At 45.4% G+C, this 16,046-nt stretch overlaps 2 protein-coding genes across 2 annotated transcripts; both read left to right on the top strand.

The window, feature by feature from the left end:
* The first annotated feature begins 51 nt into the window (after positions 1-51).
* Positions 52-2,292, top strand: maip1 (matrix AAA peptidase interacting protein 1). The gene is made up of 5 exons (XM_046403771.1): positions 52-413; positions 567-638; positions 768-894; positions 1,265-1,415; positions 1,507-2,292. Exons 1-5 carry the CDS (start codon positions 105-107, stop codon positions 1,583-1,585), a joined length of 738 nt encoding a protein of 245 aa, XP_046259727.1. The 5' UTR covers positions 52-104; the 3' UTR covers positions 1,586-2,292.
* A 297-nt stretch (positions 2,293-2,589) lies between these two features.
* On the top strand, positions 2,590-15,200 carry pgap1 (post-GPI attachment to proteins inositol deacylase 1). The gene is made up of 26 exons (XM_046403752.1): positions 2,590-2,870; positions 4,779-4,932; positions 6,102-6,277; positions 7,068-7,239; positions 7,323-7,483; positions 7,758-7,810; positions 7,895-7,961; positions 8,113-8,218; positions 8,858-8,916; positions 9,062-9,145; positions 9,372-9,421; positions 9,531-9,582; positions 9,662-9,739; positions 10,045-10,120; positions 10,201-10,274; positions 10,366-10,417; positions 10,500-10,566; positions 10,651-10,756; positions 10,887-10,925; positions 11,098-11,282; positions 11,413-11,643; positions 11,787-11,922; positions 12,042-12,092; positions 12,205-12,416; positions 12,671-12,775; positions 12,871-15,200. Exons 1-26 carry the CDS (start codon positions 2,613-2,615, stop codon positions 13,007-13,009), a joined length of 2,943 nt encoding a protein of 980 aa, XP_046259708.1. The 5' UTR covers positions 2,590-2,612; the 3' UTR covers positions 13,010-15,200.
* Positions 15,201-16,046: the final 846 nt, after the last annotated feature.

Genomic DNA, 16,046 nt, shown 5'->3' with positions numbered 1-16,046 from the left:
AGCATTTTAATGAATTATTTTCTGTATTTTTAATTTAGGCTATTTGTTCCTCACAGGAAGATACAAGCAAACGGACCAAAAAAAAAGCGTCAGAGGAAAGAAAGATGGCGGTGCTCATGTTAAGAGGTTGTTACAGAATGCCATCAACATTTAGCTTTACTCGTCTGTTTTTAAGTGGAAGTGTTATCCTAAACCGGCCCGGTAAACTGCGCCTTCCCTCTCCACCACCCGCCGCTGTGGCAGCAGCGATCCGCCACTACAGTTCCGACCGGGGCGGACAGAAGCAGAAGATGGTGGTTGTCGGCATCCCGAATCCCTTCCTTTGGTTTCGCACCAGAATATACTACTTTCTGATCAGGGCTTACTTTGATAAAGACTTCAGCTTTGAGGAATTCACGGAGGGAGCGAAGCAGGTCTGTGAAACCTTGAAAACAGATGATGTAGCCACAGTTTTATTTAAGGCCATTTAAATAAATAAATAGGGTTGATGCAGTCCAGCATATGAACAAATGTACTCACTCACATTCCACCGCTGCTTGTTGGATGCCTTTTGTGAACTGTTGCAGGCCTTTTCGCATGTCTCCAGACTGTTGTCACGGTGTCAGTTTGACGCTTTGGAGGGACTTGTGGCTAAAGATGTGAGTATGGCAGCCCAACGCGTATTTTCTGGTATCACTCAATAAACTTGAAGCATTTTAAAAATAATCTTCCTTCTGTATAACATCTGTTCATGGTTAACTTTATCCTTTTTTTTAATCTCTTTGCAGTTGATTGAAAAGCTTGAGGAAAAATGCAAATTTCTGCCATCGAACCTTAAGAGAGCTCTCTGTGCAGACTCTGATGATATCATGTACACAACGCCTGGAGATGTGGGGATCTACTACGACGACAACGGTCAGTGTTACCCTCCTCTCGTTTTGTATATGAAATTTGTTGACAGGAAAAATGCAAAATTAAGTCAGCTGTAACCTTTTAGATGTAAATATTTGTGTATAAATTGCTCAGTTCTTCAACTTAGCACTTTGTTTTCTTTCAGCCTCTACAAGTCAGTTTTATTTATGGAAAACATCACAGATTCCAAATTTTCCTCAATGGGCTTCATAATCTGCGTACATCACTGTCTCAGACCTTTCGGTTCGGATAAGAAAACCCTTTAACGTGGAAAAAGCAGTGAGAGCAGCGGAGGAGGGACCCCTCTTCAAACATACAGGACACACTGTCATTATTTCTGCGGTGTTAATCAGTGTCTGTATCATGTTTCCAGGGAGAAAGTTTGTTAGTATTCTGATGCGTTTCTGGTATCTGACGAGTGCGCGAATTCCTGACGACGGCTTGGAAGGAACCCGCGTGTTCCAGATAGCCACTGGTGAAGAAGGAGAAGCGGAAACCAAGAGACTGCTAACTGCAAATTATGAGTGAGTGTGCCTTTATTATCATTAGCTTCATGACTTTTTAAACAAGTCTTTGTGTGACTTAGAATATTCGTTATAATCTTCTTTCTGGCAGGTTCCAACGGGAGTTTACTAAGGGAGTGCCTCCAGACTGGACCATTACGAGGATAGAGCACTCCAAGCTTTTGGATTGAGGTGCTTTTGATTTGAGGCCAATGGAAACTAGTCAAAGACACAAAAATCTTCTCAGTATTTTCTTTAATTGGACTGAGTTTAGAGAATTGGCTGAAGAGGGAAGTCGAGACACACCACCTCGCCAGGAAGTCGGAGGGAAGCACCAAGAAAAACTTTGATTCATCCACTACTTACTGCTGGAAACCCACATGGGCCAAACACTTGGATACACATAGGTCACACCAATACTGGTCAGGACTCTCTGCAGTATATCAGTGTTTCAGTTGGTTTTCTTCATCATTTCTGATACCCCCACCCCAGTGAAACTTCACAAAGATCAGAACTTGACAAGGTGTGTGAACTCTTGCTGTGGAAGGATTTGTACATTCACGAATGGGGTCAGAATAATCAAATACGATTTACAAACAATTTGTGATTTTCAAAAATCCACTTTTGTCTGGTAAATTATTCCCATGTAGTGTTTGTCTGTGTACGGCTGTGTGGTGTAAAGCTGTTGAAATGCAATGTGACAGATTTGTTTCCACAGGAAAAAAAACGATTTATTTTCCCCACATAATATTTGACGGGTGACCTGCACTCACGTGACCCTGAAGTATATGATGTATACAGTATGTACTGTATATATCATGTGTGTTTGTAAGGGTTAAGGCAGCTTGATGCATCTGCAGCAGACCTGTGATTGTTTTATTAAAGAACGGAAAACTCATGAATGTGGCGTTACTTCTGTAGTATTTTCTACACTCAACATGTATTAGGTTTACTTTGTTCATATATGGCCACAGTGTTCGCTATGGGCACATCTGGAATGTCTTTTTTTATTTCTATGTATCTGAAGGATCGAAGCTAATAATTGTACAAACGAAGGAAAGAAATGACGGGAGACGAGTCAAACTTAGCAAAAACAGCTAGATTTAGCTTCCTGGTTTGTTAGCGTTCCACTAGCTGTCTGCTCTCCTATTGGTCAAGTACCTCAAGTCCCTTCCTGCCATTGGCTGAAAACGTACACGTCACTGCTGTTCGTATAGTATGTTGGTTTCTGTTGTGAGATTCAACCGGTCGAGTACGTCAACCTGCGTGGTGGCGAGGAGGGCGCGGAATGAACGCGGAGATGAAACACCTGTAATATCGAAAGCCCAGAGCCGGAACCGAACCATGAAACTCGCCACGGTGGCCTTTTACGGGTTTGTTCTGGGGCTTCTGGCGGCTGGCCTGCGGGAGTTGCTGACTGGCTTCGAGGAGAACAGATGCAGTATGACCTACATGTTTGAATACCCAGAGTATCGGGTGAGTAGCGAGGCTAATTATTTCCCCAAACACCGCATACAGTATCCACAAATTAGCTACTAGCCTAACCTACTGGTTGTATTGTTTGTGGGCAGAAGCTAACTCTCCTGTGCTTCGCTAAATCATTCCAGCACCGAGAATCAAATTTTGCTTAAACCCGAACAGAAAACATAAATGATCTCTGTCTTTACGTCTCCTAAGCCGTTTCCCGACACATGCTAATAGTTGTGTGCAGGGCTGGTGTCCATGTATTTCTCTCAATGGCTTTAATCGGCAGACTCACCTGAGTGGTTGGTTGGGGGTGTGCCTGTTTGTTGCGGGGGGTGAGATTAGCCGAAATTAGCCTTGCTATAAAACCATAAAGCTGATCGTCTGAGCAGATCGGGTTTTGTAAGTCACGGCCGTGTGTGGCACAGAAGCCACAAGTCAGGTGAAGACAGTTAAAAATGTGATGTAGGTCACCGTCCTGTTCACTAATGTGCTCATCTGTCCAGAAGTGGAGCACAGCTGGGGGCAGCTGCTCTGGGTGGGCACCGGCCTTGTTGTTGTGTTGTATGGGAGGAAGGAGAGCAGAAGGTGCTCCTCATATCTAAAAATTAAAATCTTTTTCTGTCTTTATGTCGTTTTGAATCTGGGCTTATAGAGCTTGTGATGAATACAGAATAGACAAGAGAGCAAGTAATTATTTAGTAAATGTTTTTTTAAGAAGTAAAAGACAAGAAAGATAGATAGATAGATAGATAGATAGATATACTTTATTGATCCCAGGCTGGGAAATTGCAGTGCAGCAGCAGCAATACACACAACAAGCTAAACAAAATGTTAAAAATAGCTAAATAAAAGTGGCATATATAAAATATATATACAAGGCAATATAAAAAGTATATATACAACAGTAAACAGTGTAATGTAGTGCAAAATAAAGTAGAGGTAGAGTGTAAGGTAAGTGAGTAAAACGTAAACGTAAAAGTGCGTAGTGACTGTATGTTACGACCAGAGTTTAGCTGTTATTGTACAGTGTGATGGCATGTGGCAGGAAAGATTTCCTGTATCTGTCCCTGTAGCAGCCTGTGGGAGGTGGTGCTCTGCTGTCTGTCAGCTGTGTGGTGGAGAGGGTGCTGTTCATTGTCCATGTTGGATAACAGTTTGTTCAGCGTCCTCCTTTCCACCACGGTCTCAGAAGACTCCAGCCTGAGACCGAGTACAGAGTCAGCCTTCTTGATGATCTTATGAAGTCTGTTGGTGTCGCTGGCTCTGATGCTGCTGCCCCAACACACCACGGCAAAGAAAAGGGGAAAGTCAGAGATTTTATAGCCAGTGTGACAAATCATAATGTGATAACATTTTGCTTGTTGTTTAATTGTGATAAGGTCTGAGCTGAAGGGACTGGAAACGATTATATTTGATGTTGCCAGTATTAGGGCTGCAACTTATAAATATTTTCATTGTCACTATGATTAATCATCTGGTGTAAAGTCAATAAAAGAAGCAGTTCACAACCCCAAATATCCAATTAAAAAAATACAGCAAAAGCAGTAAATCCTCACAATTGAAACACAAACGCAAGTTTTGGTATTTTTGCCTGACAAAAAAAAAAAGATTCATCAGTTATCAAAAGTGTTTCAGATTCGTGGTCTTGCAGTAGACTAATCAGTAATATCCACGTCCTTTTTTACACTTAATGTTTGTCTGGCTGTAAAGAAGGTCAGGGGGTGCGTTAAGGGACAACTGCACCAGAAATTCAACATCTCATTACTGCTCAGATCAAATAAAAATGGAATAAACTGTAGGTATTTATAATAACGTAGGTGAGGTGGAAGCGTCGTCTGCCGGCTGTACAGCAGGTGTTCACTTTACTCGTGTGACGGCTGTCTGAGACTGAATGTGTCTGTGTTGGTGGATTGACAGCGCGTGGCTCTGCCTCGTCGTGTGGCCAGACTGTACCCGGCGTACGGCCTCTACCTCTACGGAGAAGGTCTGTACGCCCAGGAGACCCGAGCGCTCAAACTCACCGGTGCCCCTGTGCTCTTCCTGCCCGGAAATGCAGGCAGCTACAAGCAAGGTAAGTGCAAGAAGGATGGGCGCCAGTAATGAAGTTTTCCACCAGTGAATCGTGATATCTGTCTTAAAGTCACATTTTATTTACTGTACTGTTCAACCCTATTTTGTTTTTTTATTTTATCTTGTTGTAATAAGGTTCTTGTATTAATTTGAGGATGTGTACATCCAGAGCCTGGTGGGATGTTGGTGTTCTGTATTTCTCTTATTGTCAACGAATCACATGAAAAGACCAAAACCAACAACAAGCTGATCCTACTAACAAGTACTTCCTGTGTATCAAAGCCTGACGGATCGTCTTCCTCCGTGCCACAGAGCTTTAGTGTTGTCAAAAAACCCATCAGTGTGGCACCAGGTGACATGTTCCCTCATTACCATGAACACACACACACACACACACACACACACACACTGTAGTTTATTTTGGCTCAGTCCCACCTACACCGTCCTGCTGCTATAAATACTCACTGAAGCACCACATTTGTGTTCATCCGCAGCTGAAAATGGTCCCAGTCAAATACACAGTTTCCTCCTGATGAAGTAAAATTTGCTTTAAACTACAGGTCCCAGATGTTTGAGGAAATCTTTAAAAATCAGTCAGTATTTTTATGATTGATTTTTTTTTTCTTTTTTTTAAAGAAAGATTTCCATCCTCAGTAGGAACATGTGTTTTGGTCTGAGTGCCACAGGGAAGATTGTATTAAAAGATGGACAACGAAATTGTTTATTTTGGTCTTTTCATGAGTTCTGGTGACCTGATGTTTTCTGTAACTAATAATTCAGCGACACAAATCCTTTCTGAGGTTGTGCCGGCTGGCTGTTCCTGCTGTCAGTTGTGTGGAGGAAGGGAAAAACACCCGCGCTTTGATTTCGCAGTTACACTGTGGTGTTGTGATGATGCTTTCAGTCCCTTCATTTACACTCTTCATGCTGATTTATTTCTAACATCAGCGGCTATTTGATAAGCTTCACAACTTCGTAAGTTACAACTGCTTTATGAAATGTTGGTGCCACGTAAGATCAGGGTGTTGCCTTCCGTCTGGGGAAAATGGTACACAAGAGATGTGCATAAATAATTGTTGCATCTAAATCTGAGCGTTTGGCAGTGAGTAGGAGTAGCATTGGCTCCACATTTGTACGATTTCACTCCTGTTTGTTCCTCTCCTGGTGAAGCTCGCTCCCTGGGCTCTGTGGCCTTGAGGAAGGCTGAAAACATGGAGGGAGGTCTCCACTTCAACGTGTTCACCGTGGACTTCAATGAGGAGCTGGTGGCGCTTTACGGCGGCAGTCTGCTCAGGCAGACACACTTCCTGCACGAGAGCATCAAGGCCATCCTGAGGCTCTACAAGGTCAGGCCTCAAATATCATCCACCCGTCAGACAGGGTTACTTACTGCACATGATGGATATTGCAGGTGGAGTCCTGTTTCAGTGTGGGGGATGGATGTCAAACTGTTCATCACCATCTAAATGTAATTAGTCCCCCTGACTTGTCCATGTGGCAGTATTAAACAAGTTGACGAGACAACAGTTCTTAGTAAATATTCCATTCAACATTAAATATTCACATGTCTGTCAACCTGCAGGGGGCAGCAGGCAGTACATTACATGGGTTTAATCTGTAACATTTGTGATGGCAAATACAGCAGCACAGGTGGTTAACACCAGAGTGAGTGCCAGTTTTCAGCTTTATCCAACAGTGCAAGTTGTTGGATATGAGGTTTAAAAGAGAGCAAACTAAGAGGTCACACACAGACTGCAGGTGCAACAGTGAAACAAAACCCTGCAAAGTCATTTTATGAAAAACCAAGAAGATAAGTCATCTAAAATCATGACAACCCAACCAAAGGTCACTGGGACTTTTATTAATATGTCTACTTTACTGTAAGTGGTAATAAGAGCAAATGAATGAGGACGTTTGACTAGATTTAAAGAAGAAGCTGCTTGTTATCACTATTGGTTGCAACCCTCTTAGCTGCAGTGGATGTGTTGGGCCTCCACCTACACCAGACAACACTGACCGGGACAGAACAAAGCCTTTGTTTTGTTTTTGTTTTTCTAACATTACATTCTGGTAGACGTAAAACTCTGAATCCTGCGAGTGAGCTCAGTCTGTTTCCTCCTCCCGTCTGCCTGCCAGCACCTGAAGACCCCTCCTCAGAGTGTGGTGCTTGTCGGCCACTCAATGGGAGGAGTTGTGGCCCGAGCGCTGTACACTTTGCCCCGCTTCAACGCCAACCTGGTCAGCCTCATCATCACCCAGGCTTCCCCTCACCTGGCTCCAGTGCTGGCCCTGGACCCGTACCTGCTGGGTAAGGAGAGCTCGCACGCTGGTCTTGAATGGTACATCGAAGTGGAATATGTGACGCCTTCGCTTTGTCTCTGCTCTGTGTAGATTTCTACTCTGCAGTGAGACAGAAGTGGGTGAACCAGGCGAACAAGCTCAGGAACGTCACCGTTCTGTCTGTTGGGGGTGGTTACCGTGACTACCAGGTCCGGTCTGGCCTGACATCCCTGCCGTGTCCCCCGGGAGACCCCAATAAATTATCACTGGTGGTAAGTTTTGTTAATGAATTGGCTAAATGGCACTTGGCCCAATCATTGAACAGGATCTTTTCCAGGAACCCTGGAATGTTTGTAAGACCTGAGGAACCTTACTTACTTTTTCCCTCAAGAGATTAGAGTCAAAAGTTTCTTCCTGCTGTATAGTTTATGCCCCAACAATAGTTCTGCTTTAGGGGCAGAAAATACTGCCCCTGAATGCAGCACACATGCCTGATCCTGCACTTCTCTTCACATTATGTTTTAATGTCCTCTTGTCTCTGCACAGGCAACTGCAGTTCCCAGGACTTGGGTGTCCACCGACCATCTGTCCATCGTTTGGTAAAAGCCTGGCGTTAAGCATTCATTCAGAACTATATTTAAACATTGTGCAGTTTGTTAATATGCGGCGTCCTTGTGTTCCAGGTGCAAAGAGCTCGTTCTCGCTACCGTCAGGACGTTCTTTGACCTCATCGATCCTGAAACCAGACAGGTCAGAACAACGGACGTTAAAACGTTTTCTCCTTTTTCTCAGAAATGTTGTGTGAAGGAATGTGGAGGGGTGTTGTCATCCCACCATGTCTCATGAAATATGGCATCTCTGGGAAACGTTCATTGCAAGCTAACCAGCCTGTTCTTATTAGTTCACAGTACACCCAGAGAAGAAAATGTCTGTACTAAACCACCACTTTGTCCGACATCCCGTCAGGATGCCGGGAGGAACTCAAGACGCCTCCATCTCCATCTCGGGTACGAGGAAACACTTCATCGTGTAGAGGCCGAGAGGCACTTTACTGGTTTTAACAGACAACTTCACATCCCCACAGTCTGTTTGCAGCAGCCCGTCTGAGGAGGCTCGCAGAATCATTTCAATCGCTTCTTAAAACCCATTTTTATAAACTTGCTTTAATGTCAGGTTGTCTTTATTGCTTCTGTTGCTGTTTTTTATCTGTATTTATTTTCTCATTTCTTCCCCTTTTATTTGTATTTCTTTGCTTTTACATGATCATGTCCTCTTGTTGCTTTTATTCTTTGAATTTATGTTGCAACTTTGTTTTTTTGCAATTTGCATCTTTTGTCATTTTTGTGTTGACTTTCTCTTAACTTTTCCTTGATCTGGACTGTTTGGCTTTCTGTTGTTAAACTGCCGCAGGATCCTTCTTTTGCTTTGTCAAAGCACTTTGTTAGTTCTGCTATATAAATGAAGTTATTATTAGTAGTTTTAGTTATAGTAATTGAGTCATATCTTTTGTTTTTGTATTGTATTTTTAAAATATTCTGAGTTTCATTAACTCTGTAACCCAAAGTGAGTCGCTGAGGTTTTTGGCACTGTTAACGACTCACTCATATCTGCTTCCTGTCTTTTCTCTTTTTCTTTCTGTTTTCCAGATTTTCCTGAAGCGTGGAGTGAAGTTAACACGCTGCGTCTGGCTTACAGCACACCAAAGGTTCTGGACTTTATCAATGTAGTAAAAGAGCTCCTCATGCAGACTGATGTCTAGTTATGTGACTAATGATCTCAGAAAGCAAAGCCCTGATGCAGACAGAAAATACACGAGCCAGTCGTGACCAGTGTTGCTCTCTTGCTTACAGGAGGGACAGATGAAATACTTCCTGTTTGCCCTGTCGAGTCGCAGGAAAGCTTACAGCCATTTCTACTGCCGCAGCAACAACCTGGTGAGTTTCCACCGCCATCTGAGTCCACGTTAGCCTGGTGTCAGACTTCTGAATGGAAACCGCTTCTCTGATGTGTCCACTGAATCACATGCGTGCATGTATATGAGCGAATGCAGTGAAATCAATGCAGAAGACACATAGTAAAGTGTATTAAAAAAAAAGGTATAAATAAGTTCAAAAGAAAAGAAGAAAACGGTGATTGTGGTTTATTGTTGCCGTCCAACAGGAGATGACCAGCTGGGTATATGGCTGCACACACAAAAACGCTTCTTCATGGTGAGAATGTGTTTTTATCTCTTCCCCCACCGTCTGTATCCTCAGTCAACATGTTCGCATCTTCATCTTCACGATTCTTCTCTTCATTCGCACCCTCTGAATTTCCCAGTGTGCATGCAGTGGACCTGTCCATGGGAACGGAGCTTCTGCCGCCATACAAGGTGATCAGTTATCCTCTAAAGAGACGCCGTCCAGTCCAGCTGCTGCTGGTTACTCATAACGGTCTGTTGTCCCCCTCAGGTCCTGATTCTGAGTCTCAGTGACTTGTCTTCAGTTACCCATCTGGTTGTTTCAGCCTCCAACCTCAACGGCAAACAGGTGCTTGAAACAAAATGAGAGCTCACTCCTCTCCGATGCTTCCTGTTCTTCTCTCTGACAGCTTACATGCTGATGTTTAGCAGCTAACGTCGTCTATGTACGGTCTGAGTTGAGCATGTTGGCATGCAAACATGATTTAATTAGCAAGGTACAGCTGAGGATGCTGGGAAGGTCAACAGAAAGTCATTAGGAAAACATCATCCGGAAACCGTGAATTCTTCTCCAACCTTTTGTGATATCAGTCGCTTCTACTTCCTGTAGAATAGTTACCCCTAATTTCTAAAGTGTGGTTGTGTGGTCCACAGTTCACGGTGGAGTGCGAGTGGCAGAGACAAGCATCTCAGACTCTGTCGGTCCCGGTGCCACATGTCCTGTCCTTCGGTGAGTCGTCTTGCTGCTGACGCTCTGAAACCCTGTAGAGGAAAAGAAACGTTCCTTTTCAGTAACTGTTGGTTTTCCAGGTTTGACTGTCAGCGACATCACGGTCAACTCCTCTGGACTTCTTCACACCATCAAGCTGCAGCACTTTCACCAGGTAGCTTTCAGTACTTCATCAGGTGTTTGCTGGACTCGGTTTTACCTGTTTCTACTCTGTCACTAACTTTTCAACACGATTGTGTCTTTAGGTTTATCAGGCTTTCAGAATTAATGTCGCAAGCCAGTGTAAAGTACATAAAGGTGAGTTTGTCCCGTGTTGCAGAGGCAGGCATGCAGGCTGTGCGCATGTTAAAATGTGATGATGATCGCTGTTTCTCTGCAGATAGACTCCCCAGTGTGTACATAATGAATGTGCCGTGGTTTCGAGAGGACTCTTTCACCACAGTCAGGTGACTCATGTCGGTGTTTGTGTCCAGGTTGTTGTTTCTGCTGTTCACACGTCATATTCACTGTTTCTGTCATCTGTCTGCCAGTGTGCCATCAGTGGCCGAGATCTCAGGGATGCTCCACACAAGTCGTCTAGACAACACCTCAGATGTCCTCCTTCGGCTCCACACTGCCCCCAACTGCCAATATAAGGTACTGCTCCTGCAACCTCTGACTTCCCGCACATCCTGAGGACGGTTCCTTGTGATTATTGTTGTTCTTGTCATAAAAACAGGTTGAAATCTGTAGAGAAATAAATGATAAGTTCTGGTTTTAACCTTAGGTGTCAGTAAGGACTTCATTACCGAGGGTGCTGGGACAGGTATGATGTTGTTGTCTTATTTGCACATTGCCTTTCCTTATTCTCTTTTCTTTGTTTGTTTTGTCTAGATGAAAACCGTCTTGAATATCTTGATGCTCGTGTTGCTCCCGATGAGTAATCTGTGGTCCGAACAGGAGAAAGCCTGCCTGATGTGCTCTCTCTCCCCTGACAGATCCTGAGGTTCTGTGGTCCCATGGTGCCGGTGTACACAGCTGTGACCCTCCTCCTGGCCTGTGGGGGGCAGCTGTCCTCCATACTGAAGACGAGGCGAGCTGCAGACATGAGCCAGGTGGTGGCCAAAGGCCTGCAGCCCCATAAAGTCAGTCTGCCCGTTTATATTCTGCACTTCTTGCTTAGGTGAGCTTTGGAAGTTCAATGTTGAATTTAAATGAGACTTCATTCAGAAATATACATTGACAAAAAATAAAAAATAAAAACTCCAAATCACACAATTTTAACTTTCTTTCTAATTCCTCCCTCATCTTAGCTGCAGCTGGTTTCAAGAGGTCTGGTCAGCTCTTTGCCTCCCCCTCATGGATGTTCTCCCCCCAGCCACCCCTGACGCAACGTTTCACGAGGGCAGCGGACCAGCTGAAGAATGGCCCCACCTTCTGTCCCCTCTGCTTTACGTGTTCGGGGCGGCGGTTGCTTACTGGGGCAGCACACTCCTCCGTCTCGTGATGCGACTGGTCTCACTAATATTCACTCCGCTACACAGGTGTGGACCGGACATTTAAACCTGGAGGTGCAGGTTGTGATTTGAAACTGTGACTGGATTGTTTTTGGCCTTTCTTAAATGTCTCATTCAGTATTAGTTAAGTGTTTCTATATTTATTTTTTTCTGTATTTTCTGTTTTGCAGACCATCTGTCTCTAGAGACTGCGGCACCCTGCGGCCGCGGACGCAGCTCCTCATCGCTCTGTGTCTGATTGTGATGGGCGGGACTTCCTGTGGAGCGCTGTCGATCTTCGCCGCCTTCCTGCTCCACCTTTACAGGGTGAGTTTTGGCATGTGATAACACAGATGAAGCCCTTTCCAGGTGTTTCACAAAGCGGCATCAGTGATTAAACCTGCACTGACTGCACACGTCTGTTTGTTTGTCACACGCATGTTCAGGTCCTGAGGCTACAGATGACCGAAAGATCTTTGAGTCACATGTTGAATCTGGTAAGATTCTCAGGTCGAACTGTTTTCCGCTCCAGTCGCACCTCCAGCCTCGGGTCGTCAGTTTGTCGGCAAACAGTTCATATATAACTCAACTTTTTCATCATCTTTCCAGGCCCCTCGGAAGCACACGGAAGCTGAGAACGGCGCAGTCGACGCTGAATCCATCAGGAAGTCAAAAGAATGTAACGGCGCCCCCCTGCTGTCTGAGTGTGCCCTGCAGGAGGTGAGGGATGACTTACAGCTCCACCTCTGCCTGTCAGCGCTCTTCACACTTCCTCTCATGCTCAGCGCACCGTCACTCATCCACTGGATCCGCAACCTGAGGTAGAGTATTAAAATAAGAGCATGTGAGAGACGACGCGCCGGCTTAGAAAGCGCGCCAACTACCTCCTTGTGTTTAAGAACGGTGATTAGTGCCACGTCTGTTTAGGAAAGTGCTCATTTCTAAACGGCCAGAGCCTCAGTTAAGGATCGGATTTGTCAAGACCAGTTATGCAAATCGAGTCTTCCATAAAACCACTGATGTGTTGAGCTTTACTAGTCGTGTTCGGTCAAAGCTGCGCTGTGACTCTCTGCAGGTATTCCACCCAGTTGGATCCCGACCCTTGCTGGCCACACATTGTGCCTGTAATTATTGTGTACATGCTGCTCATAAACTGCAACACTTTAAAACTCAGCAACAGGTGAGAACACATCCTCACCAACACAAACACGTTGTGTATTAGATGTATTCCAGCTGCGACCGGTTCTGCTTCAACTTCCTCCTCATCTCCTCCAGTAAACTCCTGCCTCTGACGTCCTGCCTCCCACTCCCACTGGCCATCGCCACAGTGACCTTCTCTCCGCTCCACCTCTACAGAGTCACCTACTTCCTGTTGGCGGCACTCGTCCCCCTGGCCTCGTGTTGTCTGCTCTGACGGTATCTCGCCGTGCTCAGTCCGCGTCTCTACCATAACAAGCCTTCCTCTAAATTACAGCTTTACTCGCTGAAGCCGGTCGAGACGCAGGATTCGTCGCGGGAAGACTCTCCAGCTTCCGTGGAGCAGAGCCATAGACATACTTAGCTCGGGGAACTGTCTGCCCAGTGTTGGCACTAAAAGCTCCATGGTAATTACACTGTGTTTTAAATCGAGAGGATGTAACGGCCTTGGAACGTTTGGTGCGAATGTGGCTCTGAAGGACTAACCTGAAACCACGTTTGCCTTACTCTGTATATCTATAGCTCTGCCTTCAAGGAGCGACGACTCCACAGCCAGTGAAGCTACTGACACTAGAGATTCACGACAGGGTCTTACTGTTGCAAAGGTGTTGCTTTTGTTTGTGTCTTCAGTGGCGTAATTCACTGTGGTCACTTCGCTGTAAACTCCTACACTGCCTACTGCTTAGCAATGACTGTCAGGCTGTCGCCACACGTTCATTCCATCAGAGAAATCCAAAGTAAAGATGTTTACATCCTCCCTTATTCACTCTTCAGTACGCAACAATCACGAAGGCAGCAAAATGAAGGTTTGAGACGATTGTGCCTGTGATGCAGTTTTCATGGGCCAGCAGGGCTGCAGCTAAGGATTATTTCAGTTATCAGTTAATGTGACGATTATTTTCACGGTTAATCTGTTAGTCCATAAAATGTGAAAAATGCTCGTCCCAGTTTCTCACAGGCCGAAGTGACGTGACAAAGTGACCAGTTTGTTCTCTTGTCCAACCAGCAGTCCAAAACACTCTTCATTTGCTGTCATAAATGACAAAGAAAAGTGGCGCATCCTGACATTTAAGAAGCCAAAGCCAGCAAATGTTTGACATTTGTTTTTGCTGGGAAAAAAATACCAAGAACAAATAATCAATGGCTAAAAAATGGCTGGCGGTTAATTTCCTCCTGCAGCTTCTGCTCCTCGTCTTTGAGTCGCAGCCCTCCTGATTGCTGGATGTCGGTGAACGTGGGTTCATCGTCAGCACACACCCCGTTGTGGTTTATTGTTTACAGCGTTGACTTATAGTGGATGTAATTAAGCTGATCGACAGGAAAAAGTCTAAAAGACTTGACCTTCATCAGGTCAGCACGTGGCAGCAGCAACCGAGATGTGTGTGCGGCCTCAGGGCTGTGCTCGTGTGTGTGTGTCCGGTTTACCTCCACGGTGGGTCCCTGTCGCAAGTGACACGGCCGCCGCAGTGTTTTGATCCGCTCGCCTCCGGTCTGCCTTCATGTGCCAAACCGGCCGCAGAAGTCAGTGAGGCGACCGCGTGTTAAACATGTCAAACAGCCACATTAGCGTGTGGTGATGATGGGACGAGGCCTGAATGTTCGCCACGTGTTGTCATGTTGCGGACCAAACGTTTCCCTCGGGTTCGTGGTGACTAACATCACGTCCCTGGAGCTGGATGCGGTTCTGGCTGGGGTACCGCACGTCGCGACCTTCTTCTGTGCGCGCGGCTGCAGTATCGGGGTTAGGAAGAGAGTCTGGTGGTTTCTTAAAGCACAGTCCACAGGTGGAGTTATGGTGTGTTCATGACCAAACAGTCCTCCACCTTTTGTCTTACTTCTTTGGTTTGTTGTCTTTGCAAACATGAGTCAAGTCTTAAAGTTACAGCAACAGAAAATCTTGTTAACATTTTGAATGTTTGCTTTTCCTTGATATGTAAAAACACTTGAATTGATGGTTTTCCCGCCTGGTTGCTCCTGTTTGGGACATGCAGTCGTGGGATCCTGACAAATCTGCTTTCACACTAAAAACACTGCAAAATGGATGAGCGGAACTGTTGTCGTCGCTGGCCTCTGGGGGCTTCTGGTTTTGGTCTGTTGACAGGAAGAGAAACGTGGAATACGATCAGACTTTATCCTCTAACTGAAGCTGTTTCCATGAGAAGAGGATGTGATGTTTGATATCCTGAAGCTGTTGGATTTCAATGGAAGCAACCCGATGGGAAATTCTCAAACCACGATTATGCCTGTTTCCTGTGTGTGTGTGTGTGTGTGTGTGTGTTGTTTTGCCAGCATGTTGGGTTTTTGTTGCCAATTTTTTTCCTTTTTAAGCTGCTTAACTGCTGGAGTTTGAGAGTTTTATGAATCGGCGTAACGAAGAGAACGTCGATCCCGTGAAGACGAGCGGTTTGCACGAGACTTAAAGGTCGACTCGTTGTGTTTCTGCTGCCTCTCTGCGTTTGAAAACGCGTGTCTTCTCGCCTTGCGCCTCCATCGTCCTCCTCCCGTCAGTGACGCGGCTGCTGCGCCTTCCTGCTTCTGGCGCGCACGCGGCACTTGGTGCGTTTCATGGCTGTCCGTCGTCGGAAAACCGTTGGGCCCGCGGCAGCAGTGAATGTAAGCGCACTTCACGGGTTCTGTGCAGTCGTGATGTTGAGTGGGGGCACCGGTCGCTCGCGCGTCGCGTCCACGTGCTCCACAGGGACGCCGCCGCCGTCGTCGTCGTTCCCGCCGTGAATGTGCCTGCGCTGAGCGTCTGTGCGTGTGTTTGTTCAGTGATCCGCGCACTTTCTGTCTGTGTGGTGCAGTTGTAGCGCTTTGAGATGCACGTCGTCATGAGCTGGTTTCGTTCACCACTTTGTAGAACAGGTTAGAAGCGTTTTATCGGAGTATCAGTGTGATTTATATCGGTGTTCACTGTGATCACGTCGTAGTTCCAGATTTACACTCGAGGGTTTGGCCAGTGCCATGTTCTCAGACGTGGTGATGTTTTGGAACATTTAAAATGAGGTATTTTTCGTGCGTGTTTTGTCTAAAAATATCTCATCTTGCAGTAAGACAGAAGATTTTGCTGTTGGCTTGGTTGAACTAATGCAACGATTCAAGTTCTTGATCTGAAATGCTGCCATTTTGAAAACTGGTAAAACAGAAGACAGACTGATGTTGTAGTGCAGCTGAGAAAAATGTCTCAGTATTCATTTGTTGAGTTTGGCAACAAAGTTTGACTTCAGACAGCGAATACATTAACTTGGTGCGTT

The sequence above is a fragment of the Scatophagus argus genome, chromosome 11 (genome assembly GCF_020382885.2).
Source record: "Scatophagus argus isolate fScaArg1 chromosome 11, fScaArg1.pri, whole genome shotgun sequence".
Lineage (NCBI taxonomy): Eukaryota > Metazoa > Chordata > Actinopteri > Scatophagidae > Scatophagus > Scatophagus argus.
The sequence above is the reverse complement of the archived record's forward strand: the minus strand, read 5'-3'. Positions and strand labels throughout refer to the sequence as shown.